Here is a 25,871-nt window from a genome sequence, read left to right on the forward strand (position 1 = left end):
TACATTTACATAAGTATTCAGACCCTTTACTCAGCACTTTGTTTGGCAGTGATTACAGCCTCGAGTCTTCTTGATTATGACGCGTCAAGCTTGACACACCTGTATTTGGGGAGTTTCTCCCATTCTTCTCTGCAGCAGATCCTAGCAGGCCCAGTCAGGTTGGATGGGGGGCTTCGCAGCGCAGCTATTTTCAGGTCTCTCCAGAGATGTTCGATCGTGTTCAAATCCGGGTTCTGTCTGGGCCACTCAAGGACATTCAGAGACATTTACAGAATCCATTCCTGCGTTGTCTCGTGTGCTTAGGGTCATTGTCCTGTTTGCAGGTGAACCTTTGCCGCAGTCAGGTCCCGAGGGCTCTGGAGCAGGTTTTCAGCAAGGATCTCTCTGTACATTGCTCTATTCATCTTTACTTCAACCTTGTTTCTCATAGTCTTAGAGTCCTTTAGGTGCCTTTTAGCAAACTCCAAGCAGGCTGTTGTGCCTTTTACAGAGGAGTGACTTCATTCTGGCAACTCTACCATAAAGATCTGATTGGTGGAGTGCTGCAGAGATGGTTGCCCTTCTGGAAGGTTCTCCCATCTCCACAGAGGAGCTCTGTCAGAGTGACCATCGGGTTCTTGGTCACCTCTCTGACATGCACTGTCAACTGTGGGACCTTATATAGACAGGTGTGTGCCTTTCCAAATCATGTCCAATCAATTGAATTTACCACAGTTGGACTCCAAGTTGTAGAAACATCTCAAGGGCGATCAATGGAAACAGGATGCACCTGAGCTCAATTTCGAGTCTCATAGCAAAGGGTCTGAATACTTATGTAAATATTTATATTTAATACATTTGCCTGAATTTCAAAAACACTTTTTTCTTGGTCATAATGGGGGATTGTTTGGAGATTGGTGAGAGGAAAAATATATATGTAATCAATTTTAGAATGAGGCTGTAATATAACAAAATGAGGAAAAAGTCCAGGGGTCCGAATACTTCCCAAAAACTCCCAAAGCATTCTTTAAAAAAATGTTTTCCTTTATTTGACTGGGCAAGTCAGTTAAGAACAAAGTCTTATTTTCAATGACGGCCTAGGAACAGTGGGTTAACTGCCTTGTTCAGGGGCAGAGACGACAGATATTCTTACCAGAAGATAAAAGCGAGTCTAACATCAATGCCCCAACTAAGCCTGGTAAAAGAGATCACATTACCATAAACTATTACTATTAGAGAGTGCACAGATTCTTCTGCTTTTTCACAAATTGCTAATGTGTGTAGTTCTAATTTGATGGTTAACATGGCTAATAGTTAAATGTTTTCTCAATATTTTATTTGAAATTCTGCTGTGTGTTTTTCCACTCTAACTGTAACACAGTTTATAAACTCTAATCATGAGACTCACTCATCATGACCACCCTCAAGGTGTTTGTGCATCAGTACCCTTTTCACAAACTAATGAATAATATGTTATTTTCACACGGTTCTTTTCAGCACACTTCTGGGGAAGGGGGATATCTAGTTAGTTGTACAACTGAAGGCGTTCAACCGAAAAGTGTTTTATGCATTTAATCCAACCCCTCTGAAATCAGAGATGCCTTAATTGACATCATTGTTTTATTTATTTAACCTTTATTTAACCAGGAAGGGCTCATTGAGATTAAAATCTATTTTTCAAGAGCGCCCTGGCCAAGATGGGCAGCACCAAGTCATTACAAAAAAATTACAGACACAGACAACATGAAAAACTACAAGTAATCTAGTAAAAACCATTGAATTCACAAGCGTATAAAATAGCAAATAAATTAAAAACATTGACAGGTCAGGGAATCAGCCTCAAAATCCTTCATCAGTGATATTTAAAAACACCAATCATGTCATCGGCGGCCGGGAGCAGGTGTTGTTTGGGGGGTTAACTGCTTTGCTCAAGGGCAGAACGGCTGATTTTTCCACCTTGCCGGTGTTGTGCCGAAAATCTCTCTCAACATGACCCAAGAAACGTTTAAATTTTTAATTTTAGAGATTGCATTTAAAACATATAGCCATTTTTGCATATTTTCATTTTCTGCTGTAAGTAGGTTATAACACATCAAGGAAGACAAACCGTACTTCTCTGCTACTTGAAGAGTTAATGGACGAGATTGTTTTTATAGCCCGGTGCCCCGGTTGAGTGGAAATTACATATTACATTCATGTACAATAGAATGGACTGACTATACAAACTCTGCCCAACCAAGGCAACTGGCCATGTAAAACGAACTTTCCCATTCAATCATCGCTTCTTTAATTCAGTGACGTCAGACACGGGAAACACGTGTCCACACACTTCGGAATATAGATTTTGTTGAGGCGTTTTGCCTGAGTTTGGAAAACATTAGGGGAGGACTGCCTTCAAACTATTATGGACACAATCTGTTAACATATGTACACATTTCCGTGTGACACGGCAGAGAAGTGCATAGAGTATTTATAGGAACCGGCTTTTATAACGCTATCAGCGGACTCGAGCCAGTATGGAAATCGATGGGAATTCATTGTTTGTGGAGATTCACCCACATCATCATGAAGCAGGAATAGCAAAGCGACGGAAACTTTTTTGATCAGTGCTCGGAGTGTTTTTGTTCTTTATATTTTACTTTTTTTTTTTTAAAGAAAATAAAAATCGGTGTGTTTTTAATCAAAGACAAGTGGAAAGAAATTTCAAGCGAGAGCCTGTGAGAAAAGAAGCTGTCCCATGTAACGAAACGTAATAGTTTAAGTTTGTTTTAGCTAGTTTTATAGAGATTTTTTTTGTAGTCCTAGTTTTTGTACAAATACTATATCATCAATTGGGTGTATATAAGGCACCCGATATAACTTTTGAAGCCATGTCTGAGAGAAAATTGTAAGCGGTTTTTAACAAGTTTTACGAAGTTGTTTAGGCTACTACACCAAAGATGAGGTCTTCTTTGGCTCCCGGCATTAGACTGATCACGTCCTTCTCAAGAGACAGCTGGTAAGTTTACACTGTCTTTGAATTATATTGTGACACCCTTTATGTAAACAAAACTAAATGCATTGCATTTTACAGTATGTACTTTGATGATGGGGGAGGGGAAACGGCGGTGTTGTCCTTAATCAGCTAGATGTCAATGATTGGCGAGAGATTTGGTGTCATTCTATCTATGCATTACTGACATACTGACATTCTAGAATGTTAGGAATTAGTCAACAGTCTAGATTTCATTTGAGTGTTTCATTAGGTATAGTTAAACCCCATATTCAAAGATGTATTTGCAAAAAGAAGCGTTGACAATCATAGAATGTTACATGCAATCATCCTAGGTGAAGGTTATTGGATTTCTGTAACTATTCTGCAATCAACAAAACCTTCTGCATTATTGCTGTCACTGATCCAGTAAAGGGTTAAAGGTCACAGCAGGTTTAGTCTCATGCACTACACTTCCTCCCGAATGGCTGAGTCTGAAATGGCATCCAATTCCCTATGTAGTGTACCACTTTTGACGACAGCACATGGTCAAAAGTAGGACACTAATATGGTGTAATTTGAAATGAATTCTATGTGTTGTGTGCAATTAGCCTGGGGATGAGGAGGTTACACCAGGTTGTAAGTGATGTGTTAACGGAATCTAACTCGTGGTAAAAACCTGCCTTTCCACTCCAGGAAAAGTAAAAAGTCAGTACAGAGCATGCAGTGTCTGGGTTGTAACTAGCTGCCTTCCTGTGCAGTGTGCACCTAGTGTCATGAGGCAGCCAGGTCCCTGTACTGGTCCCAGCACTGAATAACTATTCTGAATACCCTGTTTTGTTTCCATGTCAGGTTCCCACAAAAAAAAAGTGCTTATGTGTACTTTCTACTGTACAGACAAGTCCATGTGAACAATGGTTTTGTGTTCTCCCCAGAACCTTCGCCAGGATGGTAGTTTGAAGCCTGCCTCTCGGCCTCTCTCCCCTCTCCCTCCTTCCAGAACCTATGATGCTAACATCCCTGGAGACTTCTAGTCTAGACCATGTGAAAGAAAGAGATTGTCCTAAAAACTGTAGAGGGTGTGCTTTGACTTACAAAGAGGACGAAGTTCATGGCATGGTATTTGCTTTGGATAACATTAGAATGAGCTCTTCTTCTACTCTCTCTGTCCAGGTACCGAGGTTTCACCCTCTTCCTCACCTTCCTCTTCTATACCAGCTACCATCTCTCCCGGAAACCCATCAGCATCATTAAGGTGATACACTGACTCCACAAGCCTGTATTAAACGTTATTGAAATGTATGGCCACACTGTTCAGTTTTATATTGTAACATCTCTAGGTGTTCTAGACCACAAAATCCCTAGAACACTCGAGCCGCACTACAATGGTTAACACTATATACTGAACAAAAATATAAAAACAACATGTAAAGTGTTGGTATCATGTTTCATGACCTGAAATAAAAGATCCCAGAAATGTTCCATACACACAGTGTATTTCTGTTGTGCACAAATTTGTTTACATCCCTGTTAGTGAGCATTTCTCCTTTGCCAAGATAATCAAACCACCTGACAGGTGTGGCATATCAAGAAGCTGATTAAACAGCATGATCATTACACATGTGCGTCTTGTGCTCGGGTCAATACAAGGCCACTTTAAAATGTGCAGTTTTGCCACACAACACTATGCCACAGATGTCTCAAGTTTTGAGGGAGCATGCAATTGGCATGCTGACTGTGGGAATGTCCACCAGAGCTGCTAGGGAATTTAATGTTAATTTCTCTACCATAAGCAACGTCGTTTTAGAGAATTTGTCAGTACTTCCAACCGGCCTCACAACCGCAGACCACGTTTAACCATGCCAGTCCAGGACTGCCGCATCCGGCCTCTTTACCTGTGGGATCGTGAGACCAGCCACCCAGACAGCTGATGAAACTGAGGAGTATTTCTGTATTTAATAAATCCCTTTTGTGGGGAAAAGCTCATTCTGATTGGCTGGGCCTTACGCCCATTGGGGGGGCAGTCTCCCAAGTGGGTAGGCCTATGCCCATCCATGGCTGTGCCTTTGCCAAGTCATGTGAAATCCATGGATTAGGGTCTAATTCATATATTTCAATTTACTGATTTCCTTATATGAACTGTAACTCAGTCAAATATTTGAAATTGTTGCCTGTTGTGTTTATGTTCAGTATAGTTTGTGAGAAAATTATTTCATAGTTGTTTTTCTTTCGAGACGTTTAGTTCTTTACCATCTTTATGCAGGTTGTCTTAAAGGCTGAGTGTTTTGTGTCCATGTGTGTAATCTCTGCTTATTGCCCCATGCATGTACAGAGTCAGCTGCACAGAAATTGTTCCACCCTCATTCGACCTCCAAACCTCAATGGAACGGACAATGAAACCTGGTGTGACTGGGTGCCCTTTGGTAAGTCCTCTGCTTGACTCAAGTTCTTTGTTAATTTTAAGATGAAATAGAAATTCTTCCAAAGTTTTCTGAGTGCTTACAAAACAAATATTTAGAACGCACAAAATGTCAGTAGAATGGGACAGCAGATTTCATTTGGATATTTTCAGTGTCCTCTTGTTCTGTCCAGACCAGGACAACTACAAGACACTGTTTGGAGCCGTGGACAACTCCTTCCTGGTTGCTTATGCCATTGGCATGTTTTTCAGGTAGGCTGAATTATGTATTTGATTGTGTTTTGTATATGTGTGTTAACTCACTACAAGCAGTTGACCAGATAATGTTGTGCGGTTTGACAGTGGGATATTTGGAGAGCGCGTGCCCCTGCGCTACTACTTGACCATCGGTATGCTTCTCAGTGGTCTCTTCACATGTCTGTTAGGCCTGGGCTTCTACTTGAACATCCACTCAATATGGTACTACGCCTTCTTCCAGGTACGGGTTAAATCTCCTCCAAAACTCTGGATAAGAGCGTCTGCTAAATGACTTAAATGTAAATGTAAAACCATTCAGTCACTTGCTCACACTCTGCAGCATAGTTACCTTTTTTATTTTTTTTATTAAATATACTTTTTTTTCGCCATACACTACCATCCCTACCCTGACTGGAGTAAACTAACGGGAAACAATACTTCTACTGCTACTTACAGCCAGAGGTGTTGATTCAAGTCACATGACTTGGACTCGAGTCAGATTCGATTCACAAATATGATGACTTGAAAATCGTCTTTGACACCAATGACTCGTGACTTGACTTGAATTTTAGCCTTATGACTCGACCTGACTTGATACCCTTCCCAAGCCCAAATATATAAAAAATTATGCTATTAAATCAAGTGCGCAGCGCATCAACTCTTCATTTAACGGACAGCAGCCAATCAAATTGTGCCAGCTGAGAAAAAGTTGTGCACGGCAGTGCAGAGGAACGTCGGCGGGTGAATTCAGATGGAGCCCTTGGAAAGATGATAGCCAAAATTATTATTTTCGGATATAAAGACGACGCTTTATCAACAAAAAACGGATTGCAACTTGCAAAACATGCGGGAATAAAATTACAGACGGAGGTGCAACCATTTCCAACTTTGTTCAACATTTGAAGCTGCACAAAGAACGGTAAGTCGTGGCTAATATAACCGACAGCTATATATATTTTATTACTCTACAAGTGTATCATGTAGACTAACGTTAAATCAATGAGCCTCCACACAGTCAGTCAGTGCGGGAACGTGATCATTGCACCCAAGATTGAGCTATAACTGGCTAGGCATTTCTTATTGCACAAGTCCAGGTAGCCCCTCTCTGTTTCAGTATCATATGACCGTGATAGTGTGAGGGAGGCTGAAAGAGTGTTTCATTGCCAGTGCTTTTCTCAAGGCCGTTTGTGAGAATGTAATGTAGGAAACCAGCCCACCCCCCTTCTCTATTTTTATTTGTATCCCTTTCTTTCTCTCTTTCTTGTTGGGATACAAAAAGTATCTCTATCTCCCTCTCTTTTTCTCTCATTGGGTCTGGTGTAGGGACATATTTAATGTTGAAATAACAGAATTTAAAGACCTCAATCTCCCTCTTACTTTCGTAGGCAATGAATGGACTGGTGCAGACGACAGGCTGGCCTGCAGTGGTGGCCTGCGTTGGGAACTGGTTCGGAAAAGGGAAGTGAGTGAGACATCCTTACTGTAGACTGGTTCAGCAATGCTGACTACGCAGTATCAGTACCCTCTTTTCCATCTCGTGCAGGGTTTTTATCTGTTGCTCACAGTCAGTCACATGATGTGAAAGTAAAAGCAACAGGCGTCCAATGCCAATGCCAAAAGCTGTCCTCAGTATTTAGTAAGCTGTCTCACTGTTCACCGTCAAGATGTACAATGTTTCTCAAGGTAAATCTACCTCTCATTTCTATCCTATCTGTATGTGTCTGTCCCTCTCCCTCCAGGCGAGGATTCATCATGGGCGTCTGGAACTCCCACACCTCGGTAGGCAACATACTGGGCTCACTCATCGCTGGCGTCTTCGTATCTTCGGCCTGGGGCATGTCCTTCATCGTGCCTGGCATCATCATCGCCTCCACTGGCGTTCTCTGTTTCTTCTTCCTGGTGGAAAGTGAGTCTGACCTCTTGGCCCGTATTCTTAAAGCGTCTCAGAGTAGGATTGCTGATCTAGAAGTTTTGCCTTTGAGATTATAATGAATGGACAGAGGGGGCCTTATCCTAGTTCAGAGTTCCTACATTGAGACGCTTTATCGATATGCCCAGACCTTGTTCAAAACATGCCAATAGTGCTGACTGTAATCCATTACAACCTATTGAAGCTTGATAGATCATAGTCATGTTCATTGCCACTATACAGTTATTATGGAGGAGACATTTTTATTAAGCTAGTTTGAAAAAGGATCATGCTACATTTATCAGAGTTTTCACTGCAGGCATTTCATCTTAAACTTAGACTGTTAACATTAAGACAAAATGTAAAATGAGAGTTGGCTTGTCCCAAGACTGTATTTTGACATGAAAATGTATTTGTGAGCAAAACCTTTTTTCTGTCACAGAACCAGAAGATATCGGTTGCAGCCCTCCACAACACCATGTAAGTACAACCAAAGAACACATGAAGTAATTGGTGCCCTTAGTAGTATAGAGAAGGGCTACCTTGCTAAAGGCCACAAGGGCAGTAGGTGTAGGTTGCACCTGAGATATGATGCTGGCCCGCTTCACTAACCTCTAGGCTACCAGCTATGCCCAGTTTTTGACCTTATTTTTGTTTTGTGATGACCAACGTTTTGTCATTACATTACTTTCCTTTGTAAGACTTGATATTATAGAGTAATAAAATAAATGTCAAACAGATCTATTCAACCTTAAAACAGTCAATAGTTGCAGCCCTGGTTAGAACCATGCTAATTGCTGTGTATGGGCAGGAGGACAATGAGAAGGAGCCTCTCTTACAGAACTCATCCAGTAATGAGATCTTCAGCAGTCCTGGCCAGTCCAACTCTATCTCCTCTGAGTCGGCAGAGGAGCACACCAAGGCCATCAGCTTCTGCGGGGCCCTCAGGATACCTGTGAGTGGGGATCACAATCTACTTTCATTTCAAGCCTTTTCAGTTGCTGAATTTCATCAAATGTTACACAAGTATCCCTCTGGCAAAACAGACACAGGCAATCAACATAATAATGGGTTGTAATTTTATGTCATTGCACCTAAGCCTTGAATTCCTGTTTCACCTCTGTTGTGACTCATTGTTTGTAATTACTCTCCAAACCCACATGAATGCAGTTGACTGTTGTTATGACAGTTGCTATAACTGTGTAATATGTGTGTTATCTTACAGGGCGTGATGGAGTTCTCCCTCTGTCTTCTGTTCGCTAAGCTCGTTAGCTACACCTTCCTCTACTGGCTTCCTCTCTACATTGCTAACGTTGGTACGTACTCAGTTTAGCGTCTATTTGTTTACAGTTGTCATTTCACCTGAGGGTTCAAATGCTAACAATGTTTATAAGCTGATAATGATTTGCTTTTCATTGTGAGATGCACTGTCAATTGCGTACTGTGTCACTTAAAATTACCAATGTTTATTTCCTCAGCCCATTTTGACCCCAAGGAAGCTGGGGACATGTCAACACTATTTGATGTAGGAGGAATTGTTGGTAAGCCTTAACAGTTTTGTGGTGGATTGTTTCTTATAGCCCAATAATCTATAAGATCATATGAGGAACCAGGAAGCTCTTCCCTGATTACCTGGATGTTTTGTCTGCACTGTAGTTTTAACAAATCATAGAAATAATGAGTGGTTTCTGCAGTCATAACAACTAATGTCTGCAGTCATAACAAAACAGGTATAACAAGTAAAGTCTGCAGTCATAACAAAATAGGCTTAACAAGTAAAGTCTGCAGTCATAACAAAATAGGCTTAACAAGTCATGTCTGCAGTCATAACAAAATAGGCTTAACAAGTCATGTCTGCAGTCATAACAAAATAGGCTTAACAAGTCATGTCTGCAGTCATAACAAAATAGGCTTAACAAGTCATGTCTGCAGTCATAACAAAATAGGCTTAACAAGTCATGTCTGCAGTCATAACAAAACAGGCTTAACAAGTCATGTCTGCAGTCATAACAAAACAAACCATATACAGTGTCTTGGAAAAGTATTCATATCCCTTGGATTTATTCAGTTTATTGTGTTACAAAGCGGGATAAAAATGGATTTAGTTGCATTTTTCTGTCAACAATCTACTCAAAATACTCTGTCAACGTGGAACAATTCTAACTGAAAGATTTGACTCACTGTGAGAAATAGAGGTTAACATGATTTTTGAATGACTAACCCTTCCTCTGTCCCCCCCATACATACAGTTGAAGTCGGAAGTTTACATACACTTAGGTTGGAGTCATTAAATCTCGTTTTTCAACCACTCCACAAATTTCTTGTTGACAAACTATAGTTTTGGCAAGTCGGTTAGGACATCGACTTTGCATGACACAAGTCATTTTTCCAACAATTGTTTACAGACAGATTATATCAATTATAATTCACTCTATCAGAATTCCAGTGGGTCAGAAGTTTACATGCACTAAGTTGACTGTGCCTTTTAAACAGCTTGGAAAATTCCAGAAAATGATGTCATGGCTTTAGAAGCTTCAGATAGGCTAATTGACATAATTTGAGTCAATTGGAGGTGTACCTGTGGATGTATTTCAAGGCCTACCTTCAAACTCAGTGCCTCTTTGCTTGACATCATGGGAAAATCAAAAGTAATCAGCCAAGACCTCAGATTTTTTTTATAGACCTCCACAAGTCTGGTTCATCCTTGGGAGCAATTTCCAAATGCCTGAAGGTACCACGTTCATCTGTACAAACATTAGATTACAAGTATAAACACCATGGGACTGCGCAGCCGTCATACCACTCAGGAAGGAGACGCATTCTCTCTCCTAGAGATGAGTGTACTTTGGTGCGAAAAGTGCAAATCAATCCCAGGACAACATCAAAGGACCTTGTGAAGATGCTGGAGGAAACTGGTACAAAGGTATCTATATCCACAGTAAAACGAGTCCGATATCGACATAACCTGAAAGGCCACTCACCACTGCTCCAAAACCACTGTGAAAAAGCCAGACTACGGTTTGCAACTGCACATGGGGACAAAGATCGTACTTTTTGGAGAAATGTCCTCTGGTCTGATGAAACAAAGAAACAAAACATAGAACTGTTTGGCCATAATGACCATCATTATGTTTGGAGGAAAAAGGGGGAGGCTTGCAAGTCAAAGACTGCCATCCCAAACGTGAAGTACGGGGGTGGCTGCATCATATTGTGTGGGTGCTTTGCTGCAGGAGGGACTGGTGCACTTCATAAAATAAATGGCATCATGGGGAAGGAAAAGTACGTGCATATGTTGAAGCAACATGTCAAGATATCAGTCAGGGAGTTAAAGCATGGTTGCAAATGAGTCTTCCAAATGGAAAATGACCCCAAGCACACTTCCGAAGTTGTGGCAAAAAGGCTTAAGGATAACAAAGTCAAGGTATTGGCGTGGCTGTCACAAAGCCCTGACCTCAATCCTATAGAAAATTTGTGGGCAGAACTGAAAAAGCGTGTGCGAGCAAGGAGGCCTACAAACCTGACTCAGTTACACCAGCTCTGTCAGGGGGAATAGGCCAAAATTCAACCAACTTATTGTGGGAAGGTTCTGGAAGGCTACCCAAAACGTTAGACCCAAGTGAAACAATTTAAAGGCAATGCTACCAAATACTAATTGAGTGTATGTAAACTTCTGACCCACTGGGAATGTGATGAAATAAATAAAAGCTGAAATCATTCTCTCTACTATTATTCTGACATTTCACATTCTTAAAATAAAGTGGTGATCCTAACTGACCTAAAACAGGGAATTTTTACATGGATTAAATGTCAGGAATTGTGAAAAACTGACTTTAAATGTATTTGGCTAAGGTGTATGTAAACTTCCGACTTCAACTGTACTACATCTGTAAGGTCCCTCAGTCAAGTATTGAATTTCAAGCACAGATTCAAAAACCAAGACCAAGGAGCTTTTCGAAAGCCTCATAAAGAAGGGCAGTGATTGGTAGATGGGTAACAATAACAAATCAGACTTACAATATCTCTTTAAGCATTGTCAAGTTAATAAATATGCTATGGATTATGTATTAAACTACCCAGACACATCAAAGATACAGTCGTCCTTCTGAACTGAGCTGCAGGACAGGAATGAAACGGCTCAGGGATATTACCATGTCATTGGGGATGTTAAGAGCTAGAGTTCAGTGGCTGTGATGAGAGAACTGAGGATGGATCAACAATATTGTAGTGACTCAACAATAATGACCTAAAAAGGAGAATACAACGGACATAATAAAAAATATTACAAAACATTCATCTTGTATGCAACAAGGCACAAAATGAATAATGCTTAAAAAAAACACAAAACGATACACTTTTAGCCCAATTCAAGGCCTTATGTTTGGGGAAAATCCAACACAACTCCTCACTGAGGAACTGCCTCCTTATTGTCAAGCATGGTGGTGGCTGCATCATGGTATAGGTGCGCTTGACAACGGCAAATGCTGGGTAATTTTTCAGGATAAAAAGAAACGGGATGGATCTAAGCACAGGCAAAATCCTAGAGGAGAACCTGGTTAGTCTGCTTTCCAACACACTGGGAGAGGAATTCCCCTTTCAGCAGGACAATAACCTACCACACAAGGCCAAATCTACACTGGAGTTGCTTACCAAGAAGACTGTGAATATTCCTGAGTGGCCTAGTTACAGTTTTGACTTAAAGCTGCTTGAAAATCTATGGAAAGTCTTAATGTCTGTCTAGCCATCATCCCCAACCTTTTGACAGAGCTTGGATATTGCACAATCCAGGTGTGTAAAGCTCTTAGATTTACCCAAGAAGATGCATAGCCGTAATCGCAGACAAAGGTGTTTCTAACATGTATTGACTGAGGGAGCTCAATCCTTAAGCAACAACTATATTTTAGTTATAACATTTACAATGAAATCGATTTTAATCCCATTTTGTAACACAATACAGACCATAGTCATAACAAGTAACTGCTGTAGTAGTCTGCCAGAAGAGTTCTCATTAGAATGGGTCAATTAATGGCTCTTACTGTATGGTGTCAGAGCACTTCCCATAATATTGATCATTAATGTAGGACTGCTGTCTCCCCCTGTGTGTTAAGGGTGTGTGCTGTGTTTCTGCAGGGGGCATCGTGGCTGGACTGGTGTCGGACCAAACTGGGGGCAGAGCCTCTACCTGCTGTGTCATGTTAATCCTGGCTGCCCCTATGGTGAGTGTGCATTCACACATAAGACATCACTGGCTTTTAACCATGTGTAACACCAGGGCCATTTATAGTGTCTCTAAGCGCCGTTCACAGGGAAATCTGTACATTCCAGACTTTAGAAAACCGGTGCTGGGCAAAATATACTGTAGATAAGGAAAGGCCTGCACAAATGCCTGAATTATAAATGTGGACTAGACACTTTATATTCACTTATGAAAAGAGGCAATTCTCTATGTCAAAGTTTTGATCACACAATCACATATATGCAATGTAAATATGACTCCATTATGGACACAGAAAAAGGAATTTGGCTGTGCTTGGAACTCTGGATTTGGCAGTGAACTTCACCCGCTGCCCAAGCCTGAAAACATTTTATGTTAGTCCGTGAGCTCCTTTACAGTAGTGTGTCAATCCGTTTTTCAGCATAGCTCAATGTTTTCCTTTGGGTCTGCATGTGGGTTAGTAAATCCTTCAAAAGTGACACATTTGACCCACGATCCAGTCTAAATGTTTGTTTTTGTTGCTTTCCTAGCTGTTCCTGTACAACCACATTGGACAGCATAGCCTAGCAACCACAATCGGTAAGATTTAAGTTATTCTGTATGAAATTTGACTTTGAAGCCATGGAGCTATTTTGGTTTCAACGCCTCTTACTGAAAACTACCTAAATGCTCCAATTTAACACATTGTCTTTACTGTGTGTCGGTTGTGTGTTTGTAGCCTGTGGATTTCACATTTACGCTTTGTCATTTGGCAGACACTCTTATCTATGACTTGCAATCGGTGCAACCAACATAACAACCACAATATCACTATGAAAAGCTTATTAAAAATAGCCTTTGTCTGCTAGCTAGCGTACTGTACATGCCTGATCCACTTGTTGCTGTTTTCCTCTGCCTTGTAGGGATGCTGTTGGTGTGCGGAGCCCTGGTGAACGGACCCTACGCCCTCATCACCACCGCTGTGTCTGCTGACCTGGTAAGCACATCCATCCCAGACTGCACTGCTGCATGCCTTTCTCACATGAAGTCCTCAGCTCTCCCGAAGTCACACAGGAGATAAGCCCGTCATTGCCCCTCTCGCCCCAAATTCCCCAGGTTCCCTGTTAGTCCAAAACACTTTCTAAAGCGTCTTTACTCGATTCCTTGCATTCTATCTCCCTCACCTCTTTCTCAAACCGTATTGGAGAAGAAGATCCCAAGGTCCCTCCCGTCAGACCTTCACCTTCCATGCGTTTTGAGAAGAGGCAGAGGAGAGAGAGAACACAAGGAATTGAGGAGAGAAACATTTGGAAAGAGCCCAAGTCTTTTATGCTGAATGTTGATTCAAAATTAGGGTTTTCCTTTCATAGGGGACGCATGAGAGCCTGAGAGGAAATTCTAGAGCATTGTCAACGGTCACTGCGATTATTGACGGCACAGGGTCAATAGGTATGTGGGGAATTTCTAGGACACACACGGGGGATTGGTACTCTTTCATATTGTTGTTTTTAGATTTGATGCTTGTAATGGGTTGGTGGTGCTAAGATGCCTTTGGGTGCCTGTGTCAATGCATGAAGGAAGGTTTTTATTTTAGGTTGCCTATGTTTTGAGAGATTAACTTCAATGCTCAGTCATTGCAGTGTTATGTGACAATTACAAATTGTATACAGTTTATGTACAAGGTCCATGGCTCATACAAAACTATTTTCTATTGTAAGTCATGTAGTGTTCTAAAGGCAGACTTTTTATGACTGTTGTCCCAAATCAGATTGTATATCCAGTCCTGGTTTTAGGTGCTAGGGTTCCCATGACTCTTATTTTCTGACTCTCCTCTAGGTGCCGCCCTAGGTCCTTTGTTAGCAGGGCTGATCTCTCCGACGGGATGGAACAATGTCTTTTTCATGCTGATCACTGCTGATATCCTCGCCTGTTTGGTTAGTTTTTAGTCTTTGTTTTTATTAACATGTTTTATAAACCACTACAAGATTTTTGCCACATGTTCAAAGAAGGTGCTACACCTGTGGATTGTGTACAAAATTAATGATACCCTTGATACACGACATGGCCAAAAGTATAATTTGGTATGTGGACACCCCTTCAAATTAATGGATTTGTCTATTTCAGCCACATGTATAAAATCGAGCACACAGCCATGCAATCTCCTGAGACAAACATTTGCAGTAGAATGGCTCGTACTGAAGAGCTCAGTGACTTTCAACGTGGCACCGTCATGGGATGCCACCTTTCCAACAAGTCAGTTCGTCAAATTTCTGCCCTGCAAGAGCTGTCCCGGTCAACTGTAATTGCGGTTATTGTGAAGTGGAAATGTCTAGGAGCAACAACGGCTCAGCCACAAAGTGATAGACCACACAAGCTCAGAGAACAGAACCACCGAGTGCTGAAGCATGTCGCGTTTAAAAATCGTATATCCTCGGTTGCAACACTTCTACTGAATTCCAAACTGCCTCTGGAAGCAACGTCAGCACAAGAACTGTTCATTGGGAGCTTCATGAGATGGGTTTCCATGGCCGAGCAGCCTCATACAAGCCTAAGATCACCATGTGTAATGCCAAGCGTATTGTGGAGTGGGGTGGGTGCCATTGGTGGGTGGAACAGTGGAAACACGTTCTCTAGAGTGATGAATCAAGTTTCACCATCTTGCAGTCCGACGGACGTATCTGGGTTTGACAGATGCCAGGAGAACGCTAACTGCCCGACTGCATAGTGCCAACTGTAAAGTTTGGTGGAGGAATAATGTTCTGGGACTGTTTTTAAATTGTGTTACATATATATTTTTTATATTTATATGTGTAAAAACATAGATCTATTTTAGTAAGCTGTGTTGAGTGTGCTGTCTCCCTGTTTTCCAGCTGCTGTCCAGGCTGGTGTATAAAGAGGTGAGGGGCTGGTGTGGACACAGCCCCAGACATAGAGGGTAAGCCGCTCACGACTACACCGCTGGGAATCATATAACCAAACAGGAAACCCAAAGTTGGTTTCCTTTTATTATGATAAAGTGGCTGCTAAGTGCAATTAGTCATGTTAGTCATAAAATCATACCCATTTTATCCAAGAAGTGGACAAATACTGGCTACTCCACTTAAAAGGGGCAAAATGCAATTGAACTTGAGTGTGGACTAAAATGACTATTCCTTTAAATACAGGTCAAAGCCACAAATAGAGCTACTCCCCAGGGCTTTATACATTAGCCTTTCCCTAGAGGTTAAGGGTGCTCATTATTCTACTCCAAAGTGGCCTCCAGGCTGCTGATTAATTGGCTAGCTTTAAGGGGAAAATCGCAATTGCACCTCAGGCTATTTTTAAAAATCAGAAGTTGTCATTCACGATTAACCTGGGACCTTGATTGCGTCTTGAGAGTATAGTTCCACCAGGTTCCCATAGGACTTGAGACGTGATTGTCTTTGAATGGATGAATAGAGTTGGTGTTATTAGACACTGGATCATAATTATTTATATACATACATACATACACTACCGTTCAAAAGTTTGGGGTCACTTAGAAATTTCCTTGTTTTCCATGGAAATGTAGTCAAGACGTTGACAAGGTTATAAATAATGATTTTTAATTGAAATAATAATTGTGTCCTTCAAACTTTGCTTTCGTCAAAGAATCCTCCATTTACAGCAATTACAGCCCTGCAGACCTTTGGCATTCTAGTTGTCAATTTATTGAGGTAATCTGAAGAGATTTCACCCCATGCTTCCTGAAGCATCCCCCACATTGGATTGGCTTGATGAGCACTTCATACGTACAATAGGGTCAATCTGCTCCCACAAAAGCTCAATAGAGTTGAGATCTGGTGACTGTGCTGGCCACTTCATTATAGATAGAATACCAGCTGACCGCTTCTTCCCTAAATATTTCTTGCATAGTTTGGAGCTGTTCTTTGGGTCATTGTCCTGTTGTAGCAAGAAATTGGCTCAAGATAAGCGCCGTCCACAGGGTATGGCATGACGTTGTAAAATTGAGTGATAGCCTGCCTTCCTTCAAGATCCATTCTACCCTGTACAAATGTCCCACTTTACCACCACCAAAGCATCCCCAGACCATCACATTGCCTCCACCATGCTTGATAGATGGTGTCAAGCACTCTTCCATCTTTTTATTTTTTCTGCATCTCACTATTGTTTTTGTTTATGATTCGAACACCTCAAACTTAGATTTGTCTGTCCATAACTGTCCAAAACTTTCATCTGTCCAAAACAGATGCCTCACAAGTCTTCAACTGGCAGATTCATAAAATAGTACCCGCAAAACAGTGAAGAGGCGACTCCGGGATGCGGGCCTTCTACACATTGTTCCTCTGTCCAGTGTCTGTGTTCTTTTGCCCATCTAATCTTGAATTTTTATTGGCCAGTCTGAGATATGGCTTTTTCTTTGCAACTCTGCCTAGAAGGCCAGCATCCCGGAGTCGCCTCTTCACTGTTGACGTTGAGACTGGGGTTTTGCGGGTAGTATTTAATGAAGCTGCCAGTTGAGGACTTGTGAGGTGTCTGTTTCTCAAACTAGACACTAATGTACTTTTCCTCTTGCTCAGTTGTGCACCGGGGCCTCTCACTCTTTCTATTTTAGTTAGGGCCAGTTTGTGCTGTTCTGTAAAGGGGGAAGTACACAGCGTTGTACGAGATCTTCAGTTTCTTGGCAATTTCTCGCATGGAATAGACTTAATTTCTCAGAACAAGAATAGACTGACGAGTTTCATAAGAATGTTCTTTGTTTCTGGCCATTTTGAGCCTGTAATCGAACCCACAAATGCTTATTCTCTAGACACTCAACTAGTCTAATTTAGGCCAGTTTTATTGCTCCTTTAATCAGTTATCAGCTGTGCTAACATAATTGCAAAAGGGTTTTCGAATGATCAATTAGCCTTTTAAAATGATTAACTTGGATTAGCTAACACAACGTGCCGTTGGAACACAGGAGTGATGGTTGCTGATAATGGGCCTCTGTACGCCTATGTAAATATTTCATAAATGAGCCGTTTCCAGCTACAATAGTCATTTACAACATTAAAAATGTCTACGCTGTATTTCTGATCAATTTGATGTTATTTTAATGGACAAAAAATGTGCCTTTCAACAAGGACATTTCTAAGTGATCCCAAACTTATGAACGGTAGTATGTATAAAGTCAGCAAAAAAAGAAACATCCTCTCATTTTCAGCAAACTTAACATGTGTAAATATTTGTATGAACATAACAAGACTCAACAACTGAGACAAAAACTGAACAAGTTCCACAGACATGTGACTAACAGAAATGGAATAATGTGTCCCTGAACAAAGGAGGGGGGGTCAAAATCAAAAGTAACGGTCAGTATCTGGCGTGGCCACCAGCTGCATTAAGTACTGCAGTGCTTCTCCTCCTCATGGACTACACCAGATTTGCCAGTTCTTGCTGTGAGATGTTACCCCACTCTTCCACCAAGGCACCTTCAAGTTCCTGGACATTTCTGGGGGGAATGGTCCTAGCCCTCACCCTCCGATCCAACAGTTCCCAGACGTGCTCAATGGGATTGAGATCCGGGCTCTTCGCTGGCCATGGTAGAACACTGACATTCCTGTCTTGCAGGAAATCACGCACAGAATGAGCAGTATGGCTGGTGGCATTGTCATGCTAAAGGTTCATGTCAGGATGAGCCTGCAGGAAGGGTACCACATGGGGGAGGAGGATGTCTTCCCTGTAATGCACAGCGTTGAGATTGCCTGCAATGACAAGCTCAGTCAGAGGATGCAGTGACACACCGCCCCAGACCACGACGGACCCTCCACCTCCAAATCGATCTCGCTCCAGAGCACAGGCCTCAGTGTAACGCTCATTCCTTTGACGATAAACGCAAATCCGACCATCACCCCTGGTGAGACAACACCGCGACTCATCAGTGAAGAGCACTTTTTGCCAGTCCTGTCTGGTTCAGCGACAGTGGGTTTGTGCCCATAGGCGACGCTGTTGCCGGTGATGTCTGGTGAGGACCTGCCTTACAACAGGCCTACAAGCCCTCAGTCCAGGCTCTCTCAGCCTATTGCGGACAGTCTGAACACTGATAGGGATTGTGTGTTCCTGGTGTAACTCGGCCAGTTGTTGCCATCCAGTACCTGTCCGCAGGTGTGATGTTCGGATGTACCGATCCTGTGCAGGTGTCCAACGTGGTCTGCCACTGCGAGGACAAGCAGCTGTCCAGCCTGTAGCGCTGTCTTAGGTGTGTCACAGTACAGACATTGCAATTTATTGCCCTGGCCACATCTGCAGTCCTCATGCCACCTTGCAGCATGCCTAAGGCACGTTCACGCAGATGAGTTGGGACCCTGAGCATCTTTCTTTTGGTGTTTTTCAGAGTCCGTAGAAAGGCCATTTGTGTTTTCATAACTGTGACCTGAATTGCCTACCGTAAGCTGTTAGTGTCTTAACGACCGTTCCACAGGTGTATGTTCATTAATTGTTCATTGAACAAGCATGGGAAACAGTGTTTTAAACCCTTTACAATGAAGATCTGTGAAGTTATTTGGATTTTTACGAATTATCTTTGAAACACAGGGTCCTGAAAAGGGGATGTTTATTTTTTTGCTGTGTGTGTGTGTGTTCATCACATGCTTGGTAAACAGGTGTAGACTAACAGTGACATGCTTACATATAGGCCTTTCTCAACGATGCAGAGAATGAAAATGGAGAAATAATAGCAATGTAAAAAAAAAAAAACTAATATTAAATACACAATGCCAGTGCCTAGTCGATGTGCAGGGGTACGAAGTAATTGAGGTTGATATTGTATGTGCATATAGATGAACTTGCTTTATCTTGGCCAGGTCGCAATTGTAAATGAGAACTTGTTCTCAACTTGCCTACCTGGTTAAATAAAGGTGAAATAAAATAAAATAAATAAATAGATGGGGGTAAAGTGACATAATAAACTGTATCAGCAGCTTATGTGATGAGTAAAAGAAGTTAGTACAAAAAGGCTCAATGTAGATAGTCCGGGAAGCTATTGCATTAAAGCTCTTAAGGATTCCACCCTTTTTTCAATTTTCGCCTAAAATGACATGCCTAAATCCTGCTGCCTGTAGCTCAGGACCTGACGCAAGGATATGCATGTTCTTGATACCAAAATGATCAATGGAAATCAAATTTATCAACTCATGGAGGTCTGGATTTGGAGTCACACTCAAAATTAAAGTGGAAAACCACTCTACCGCCTGATCCAACTTTGATGTAATGTCCTTAAAACAGGAACTGCTGACACACTCCAGCCACATGAGGTCTAGCATTGTCTTGCATTAGGAGGAACCCAGGGCCAAACGCACCGGCATATGGTCTCACAAGGGGTCTGAGGATCTCATCTCGGTACCTACTGGCAGTCAGGCTACCTCTGGCGAGCACATGGAGTGCTGTGCGGCCCTCCATAGAAATGCCACCCCACACCATGACTGAACCACTGCCAAATCGGTCATGCTGGAGGATGTTGTAGGCAGTAGAACGTTCTCCACGGCGTCTCCAGACTCTGTCACATGTGCTCAGTGTGAACCTGCTTTCATCTGTGAAGAGCACAGGGCGCTAGCGGCGAATTTTCCAATCTTGTTGTTCTCTGGCAAATGCCAAACGTCCTGCACGGTGTTGGGCTGTAAGCACAACCCCCACCTGTGGACGTCGGGCCCTCATACCACCCTCATGGAGTCTGTTTCTGACTGTTTGAGCAGACACATGCACATTTATGGCCTGCTGGAGGTCATTTTGCAAGTCTCTGGCAGTGCTCCTCCTTGCACAAAGGCGGAGGTAGCGGTCCTGCTGCTGGGTTGTTGCCCTCCTACGGCCTCCTCCACGTCTTCTGATGTACTGGCCTGTCTCCTGGTAGCGCCTCCATGCTCTGGACACTACGCTGACAGACACTGCAAACCTTCTTGCCACATCTCGCATTGATGTGCCATCCTGGATGAGCTGTACTACCTGAGCCACTTGTGTGGGTTGTAGACTCCGTCTCACGCTACCACTAGAGTGAAAGCACCGCCAGCATTCAAAAGTGACCAAAACATCAGCCAGGAAGCATAGGAACTGAGAAGTGGTCTGGTCCCCACCTGCAGAACAACTCCTTTATTGGGGGTGTCTTGCTAATTGCCTATAATTTCCACCTGTTGTCTATTCCATTTGTACAACAGCATGTGAGTTGGAGTTACATTGTGTTGTTTAAGTGTTCCCTTTATTTTTTTGAGCAGTGTACATATATTTAAAAAAATGTTTTACCATCTTTGAAATGCAAGAGAAAGGCCATAGTATATTATTCTAGCCCAGTTGCAATTTAGATTTAGCAATGTATTTGCAAAGTTTTAGACTGATCCAATCTGTTCAAAATGTTGTATCAAGTCTACCCAAATGTGCCTAATTGGTTTACTAATACATTTAAGTTAATAATTGTGCACGGTCCTCAAACAATAGCACAGTAGTCTTTCAATATAATAGCTACTGTAACTTGGACAGCGCAGTTAGATTAACAAGAATGTAAGCTTTCTGCCCATATCAGATATGTCTGTATCCTGGGAAATGTTCATGTTACTCAGGCACTAATTTTGCTAGGGCTGTCTTGGTGTGGTCTGAGTGGTGAGGGGAACACTGAAAACTAGCTAATGGAATTTAGAATGCTCTTCCTTATTGTTTTATTAACTAATTTACCACCTGATGAGGTCACCAGGCAGACCAAAACTCCATCACACCAAAACAGGCTGACATTTCAGGCAGTGTTTTTGACCAGCTCCTACACCAAATAAATAAATAAAACATTGAAAATCTAGTTTTTGGCTGCACTGGGGCTTGTAGGCTTTAAAAAAAATGATAGCATAATACACAGTGTAATGTGTCTGGGTTTGTCATAATACAGTTGCACTACCAGCCACGGTGTCTGTTTCTTTGTGCTACAAGACAGTGTTGAAGGTTAAAGGAAGCTGTATGGTGGATAATCCACAACCGCATCGCGCTGGCCACACGCTGTCCCGTTTATTCCAAGTTCCAAACTAACCCTCACATCCTGTGAAATAATGTTGCTTTCAAATAAAGCAAGACTCCATCCCCAACAACAATTGTGCGCCTCATGGCTCTATGCTGCCCCCCATTTATTCCACCTCCCAAACTAACTCAATAGCATTAGCCTCTCTCCAGCACAATTGTGAGTAGGCTAGGTGCCATTGTTGACTTGTTAATTTTATCAATCAATCAATCAAATGTATTTATAAAGCCCTTCTTACATCAGCTGATGTCACGAAGTGCTGTACAGAAACCCAGCCTAAAACTCCAAACGGTAAGCAATGCAGGTGTAGAAGCACGGTGGCTAGGAAAAACTCCCTAGAAAGGCCAGAACCTAGGAAGAAACCTGGAGAGGAAGCAGGCTATGGGGGGTGACTAGTCCTCTTCTGGCTGTGCCGGGTGGAGATTATAACAGAACATGGTCAGGGTTCCATAGCCGCAGGCAGAACAGTTGAAACTGGAGCAGCAGCACGGCCAGGTGGACTGGGGACAGCAAGGAGTCATCAAGCCAGGTAGTCATGAGGCATGGTCCTAGGGCTCAGGTCCTCCGAGAGAGAGAGAATTAGAGAGCATACTTAAATTCACACAGGACACCAGTTAAGACCGGAGAAATACTCTAGATATAACAGACTGACCCTAGCCCCCCGACACAAACTACTGCAGCATAAATACTGGAGACTGAGACCGAAGGGGTCAGGAGACACTGTGGCCCCGTCCGACGATACCCCCGGACAGGGCCAAACAGGCAGGATATAACCACACCCACTGTGCCAAAGCACATCCCCCACACCACTAGAGGGATATCTTCAACCACCAACCTTCCATCCTGAGACAAGGCCGAGTATAGACCAAGAAGATCTCCCCCACGGCATAACTCAAAGGGGGACGCCAACCCGGACAGGAAGACCACGTCAGTGATGCACCCTTCCTAGGGATGGCATGGAAGAGCACCATTAAGCCAGTCACTCAGCCCCTGTAATAGGGTTTGAGGCAGAGAATCTCAGTGGAGAGAGGGGAACCGGCCAGGCAGAGACAGCAAGGTCTGTTCATTGCTCCAGTGCCTTTCCGTTCACCTTCACACTCCTGGGCCAGACTACACTCAATCATAAGACCTACTTAAGAGATGAGTCTTCAATAAAGACTTGAAATTTGAGACCGAGCCTGCGTCTCTCACATGGGTAGGCATACCATTCCATAAAAATTGAGCTCTGTAGGAGAACGCCCTGCCTCCAGCTGTTTGCTTAGAAATTCTAGGGACAGTAAGGAGGCCTGCGTCTTGTGACCGTAGCGTACGTGTAGGTATGTACGGCAGGACCAAATCGAAAAGATGGGTAGGTGGAAGCCCATGTAATGCTTTGTAGGTTAGCAGTAAAACCTTGAAATCAGCCATTGCCTTAACAGGAAGCCAATGTATAGAGGCTAGAACTGGAGTAATATGATCAAATTTTTTGGTTCAAGATTCTAGCAGCCTTATTTAGCACTAACTGAAGTTTATTTAGTGCTTTATTCGGGTAGCAAGATATTCTCAGTTGAAGATTCTGTGGTTGTTCCTACACTGCCAGTCCTCAAATATGAAATGACATTGAATTAATCAGATCCAATGATCTGGTGCCTATGTTAATAACCGGAATAGGTTTGCATTCGGTCCATTCTGAAATAGGCTAATCTAACCTTGTGTTTGCAGGTTCAAAGAAATCTGAGTGGCCGCCTGGGACAAGAGACCGTATCACACCTGCGAGGAAGGGCGCAGGAAAAATGACCCAGTAATAATCCCTGAGGCACACCGTGATTCATACAGTACTGGTCCTTTCATCCTTCAGCCTTAATAGATCCATACCTCGTCACCAGCAGATGAAAGGAGCTGAAAAAGGAGGAAGGGGCCATTGATATTCTGGGACCGTCTGACAGAGAGAACATGTCCCTTCCTCAAGTGACCGCAAAGCTCTTTCTCTTTTAAACCCCAAAAAATACACTTTAAAACATGTTTTTATAGACTGTCTCTCTTATAGCCCCTCTCAGTGCTGTGTGCATCTTTCATGTTTTATCATTACAATTCTGTGCACACTGTGCCTTTCCCCAATCTCCCCTCCAGTTGACATCACATACCAGTATTGGGCAAGTTGAATACAGGGGGAGCTCATTTTGCACAGCCGAGGGATGCCAAACTACATAAGCAGTAAAGGAGGAGTTTCAAGGTAATCAAGGGCTGTGGAGGTGAATGTCATCACCAACAAAAACTCAACGGATAAGGAAAAGTTTGCTGACTGATCAAAAACAAATCTGACTGCACCATCACATTATTCCATTTGTCTCTGATGCAAATGTTTGTTGAAATGTTTATTGATCAATGATTAGAAGTTAGTTTTTATCCTCCATGTGCACTTCGTTGTTTTGTTTTTGACTCCACCCCTCCTAGCCGGCCCTGTTGTCAATTTTGAGCAGGGTATGTGATGATACTGATGGTTTGTCTGGACTAAACGTTTTTACGGTTGTGGCTAGATAACGAGTTCCCAAACTTTTTTTGTCCCACGACCCCTTTCAATTTTGTTTGTGACGCCCCCCCCTGCCCACCATGTAAAAAAATAAAATAATAATTGCCAAACGGCCAACATTTACTTTTTTTAAATTGTCTATAACCGTCTATTACAAATCAATCTGACAGCACTTTTGACAGTATTTCAATCTGAAGGAAGTATGGTTTGAAATGACTGAAATGCATCAGCGGTATTGGGAAGTTCAGAAGATCATCAGTCAATAATTCTGTGTAGAAAAGAATACCATCATTGATGATCCCCCCCCAGTTTGATTTAGTTAGCGCCTAGTCTTTTGCACTCTGTTCTAATGAGTCCTGCGTGGCTTGTGGGCATTGTAGAGGAAAACATACGTGTTCCTAAGAGTCTTATCTTTCAGTCATGGGGTCATAATATTTTGTAGCTTAAACCATTCAAAGGATAGAGCCACATTTGTAGGAAGAAAACAGAAACCACTCTGTTTATTACAACTAAAACTTGCAGCTTCTATGAACTAAGCAAGATTTCAGACTTTCTCTTGCGACCCCCATTGGAAAACGGTGGGCTAGATGGAGTTCAGCTATGGAGAGAAGTTTCTGTACATGGCACGTTAGGATAAATAATTTAGCAGCTTAAGAGAATGAAGTTAAGGTTAGGAAAAGGGTTGGGCTTAGCTAAAATGCAACGTTTGTCAACAACTGTTGTCCTCGACGCGACATCTAGATGGAGCTGTACTCCATCTAGTCACAATCGTAGGAACCATCTATCCCGACAAACCATCGGTATCATAACAGGGGTTTTGACTTTTGCCGTCGGGCTCCTAAATTGCAAGTTGACAAACAGCCAGGGGACCGAGCCATGCAAAACGAGCTCACCCAATGTTTTCACGTGTGACTTTGATTGTAAATGTATCTCTTTTAGTGGCACGCTACCTACTCTCCTACATTTATTTGGCAGAGAAGCTAAAAATGTAATTTGGCTCTATACTCCAGCTTTTTGGATTTGAAATCAAATGAGCCGAAAATACATCATTTTTTATTTTGGGGTGTTTTGTTAGTGGAATTAAATTTCTATATGTTTAATACCCAATTAAAGTAATACACTCAGCCCATTTCTAAGGATTTGTAAGAAACTTATTTGCATAAAATGGGCGGACACCTGTCTCAAAATCAAGCACTAGCGTTTATTCTCGAGAGTACTGAACATGATACAATTTACAACAGGTTATAAACAGAAAATGACGTCATTAGGTTTCGAACTGTCCCGTCTCTCCCCCACTCCGGTACAATGGCAGTATAGTTCTCAAGCCTTCCTTCATTTACATTTACATTTAAGTCATTTAGCAGACGCTCTTATCCAGAGCGACTTACAAATTGGTGCATTCACCTTATGACATCCAGTGGAGCAGCCACTTTACAATAGTGCATCTAAATATTTTAAGGGGGGGGGGGGGGTGAGAAGGATTACTTTATCCTATCCTAGGTATTCCTTAAAGAGGTGGGGTTTCAGGTGTCTCCGGAAGGTGGTGATTGACTCCGCTGTCCTGGCGTCGTGAGGGAGTTTGTTCCACCATTGGGGGGCCAGAGCAGCGAACAGTTTTGACTGGGCTGAGCGGGAACTGTACTTCC

At 42.4% G+C, this 25,871-nt stretch overlaps 1 protein-coding gene across 2 annotated transcripts; it reads left to right on the plus strand.

Moving 5' to 3' along the window:
* Nucleotides 1–2,306: 2,306 nt before the first annotated feature.
* Nucleotides 2,307–25,416, plus strand: slc37a2 (solute carrier family 37 member 2). Of its 2 annotated transcripts, none has more exons than XM_029671504.2 (18): nt 2,307–2,977; nt 4,124–4,205; nt 5,283–5,373; nt 5,543–5,621; nt 5,712–5,847; nt 6,992–7,068; nt 7,346–7,512; nt 7,958–7,995; nt 8,357–8,470; nt 8,741–8,831; nt 8,994–9,056; nt 12,643–12,728; nt 13,258–13,306; nt 13,630–13,703; nt 14,077–14,155; nt 14,543–14,640; nt 15,577–15,641; nt 23,418–25,416. In XM_029671504.2, exons 1-18 carry the CDS (start codon nt 2,919–2,921, stop codon nt 23,431–23,433), a joined length of 1,464 nt encoding a protein of 487 aa, XP_029527364.1. In that variant the 5' UTR covers nt 2,307–2,918; the 3' UTR covers nt 23,434–25,416. The 2 variants fall into 2 exon arrangements, with proteins under 2 accessions (XP_029527364.1, XP_029527362.1); XM_029671502.2 differs by having other exon boundaries at nt 2,308–2,977; nt 8,327–8,470.
* Nucleotides 25,417–25,871: the final 455 nt, after the last annotated feature.

The sequence above is a fragment of the Oncorhynchus nerka genome, linkage group LG10, assembly GCF_034236695.1.
Source record: "Oncorhynchus nerka isolate Pitt River linkage group LG10, Oner_Uvic_2.0, whole genome shotgun sequence".
Classification (NCBI taxonomy): domain Eukaryota; kingdom Metazoa; phylum Chordata; class Actinopteri; order Salmoniformes; family Salmonidae; genus Oncorhynchus; species Oncorhynchus nerka.

Coding starts and splice junctions, on each gene's coding strand:
- slc37a2 (XM_029671502.2), top strand. CDS start 2,919: ATGAGGTCTTCTTTGGCTCCCGGCATTAGACTGATCACGTCCTTCTCA. Junction 5,848..6,991: donor GGTACTACGCCTTCTTCCAG/GTACGGGTTAAA, acceptor TTACTTTCGTAG/GCAATGAATGGACTGGTGCA. Junction 13,704..14,076: donor CCGCTGTGTCTGCTGACCTG/GTAAGCACATCC, acceptor TTCCTTTCATAG/GGGACGCATGAGAGCCTGAG.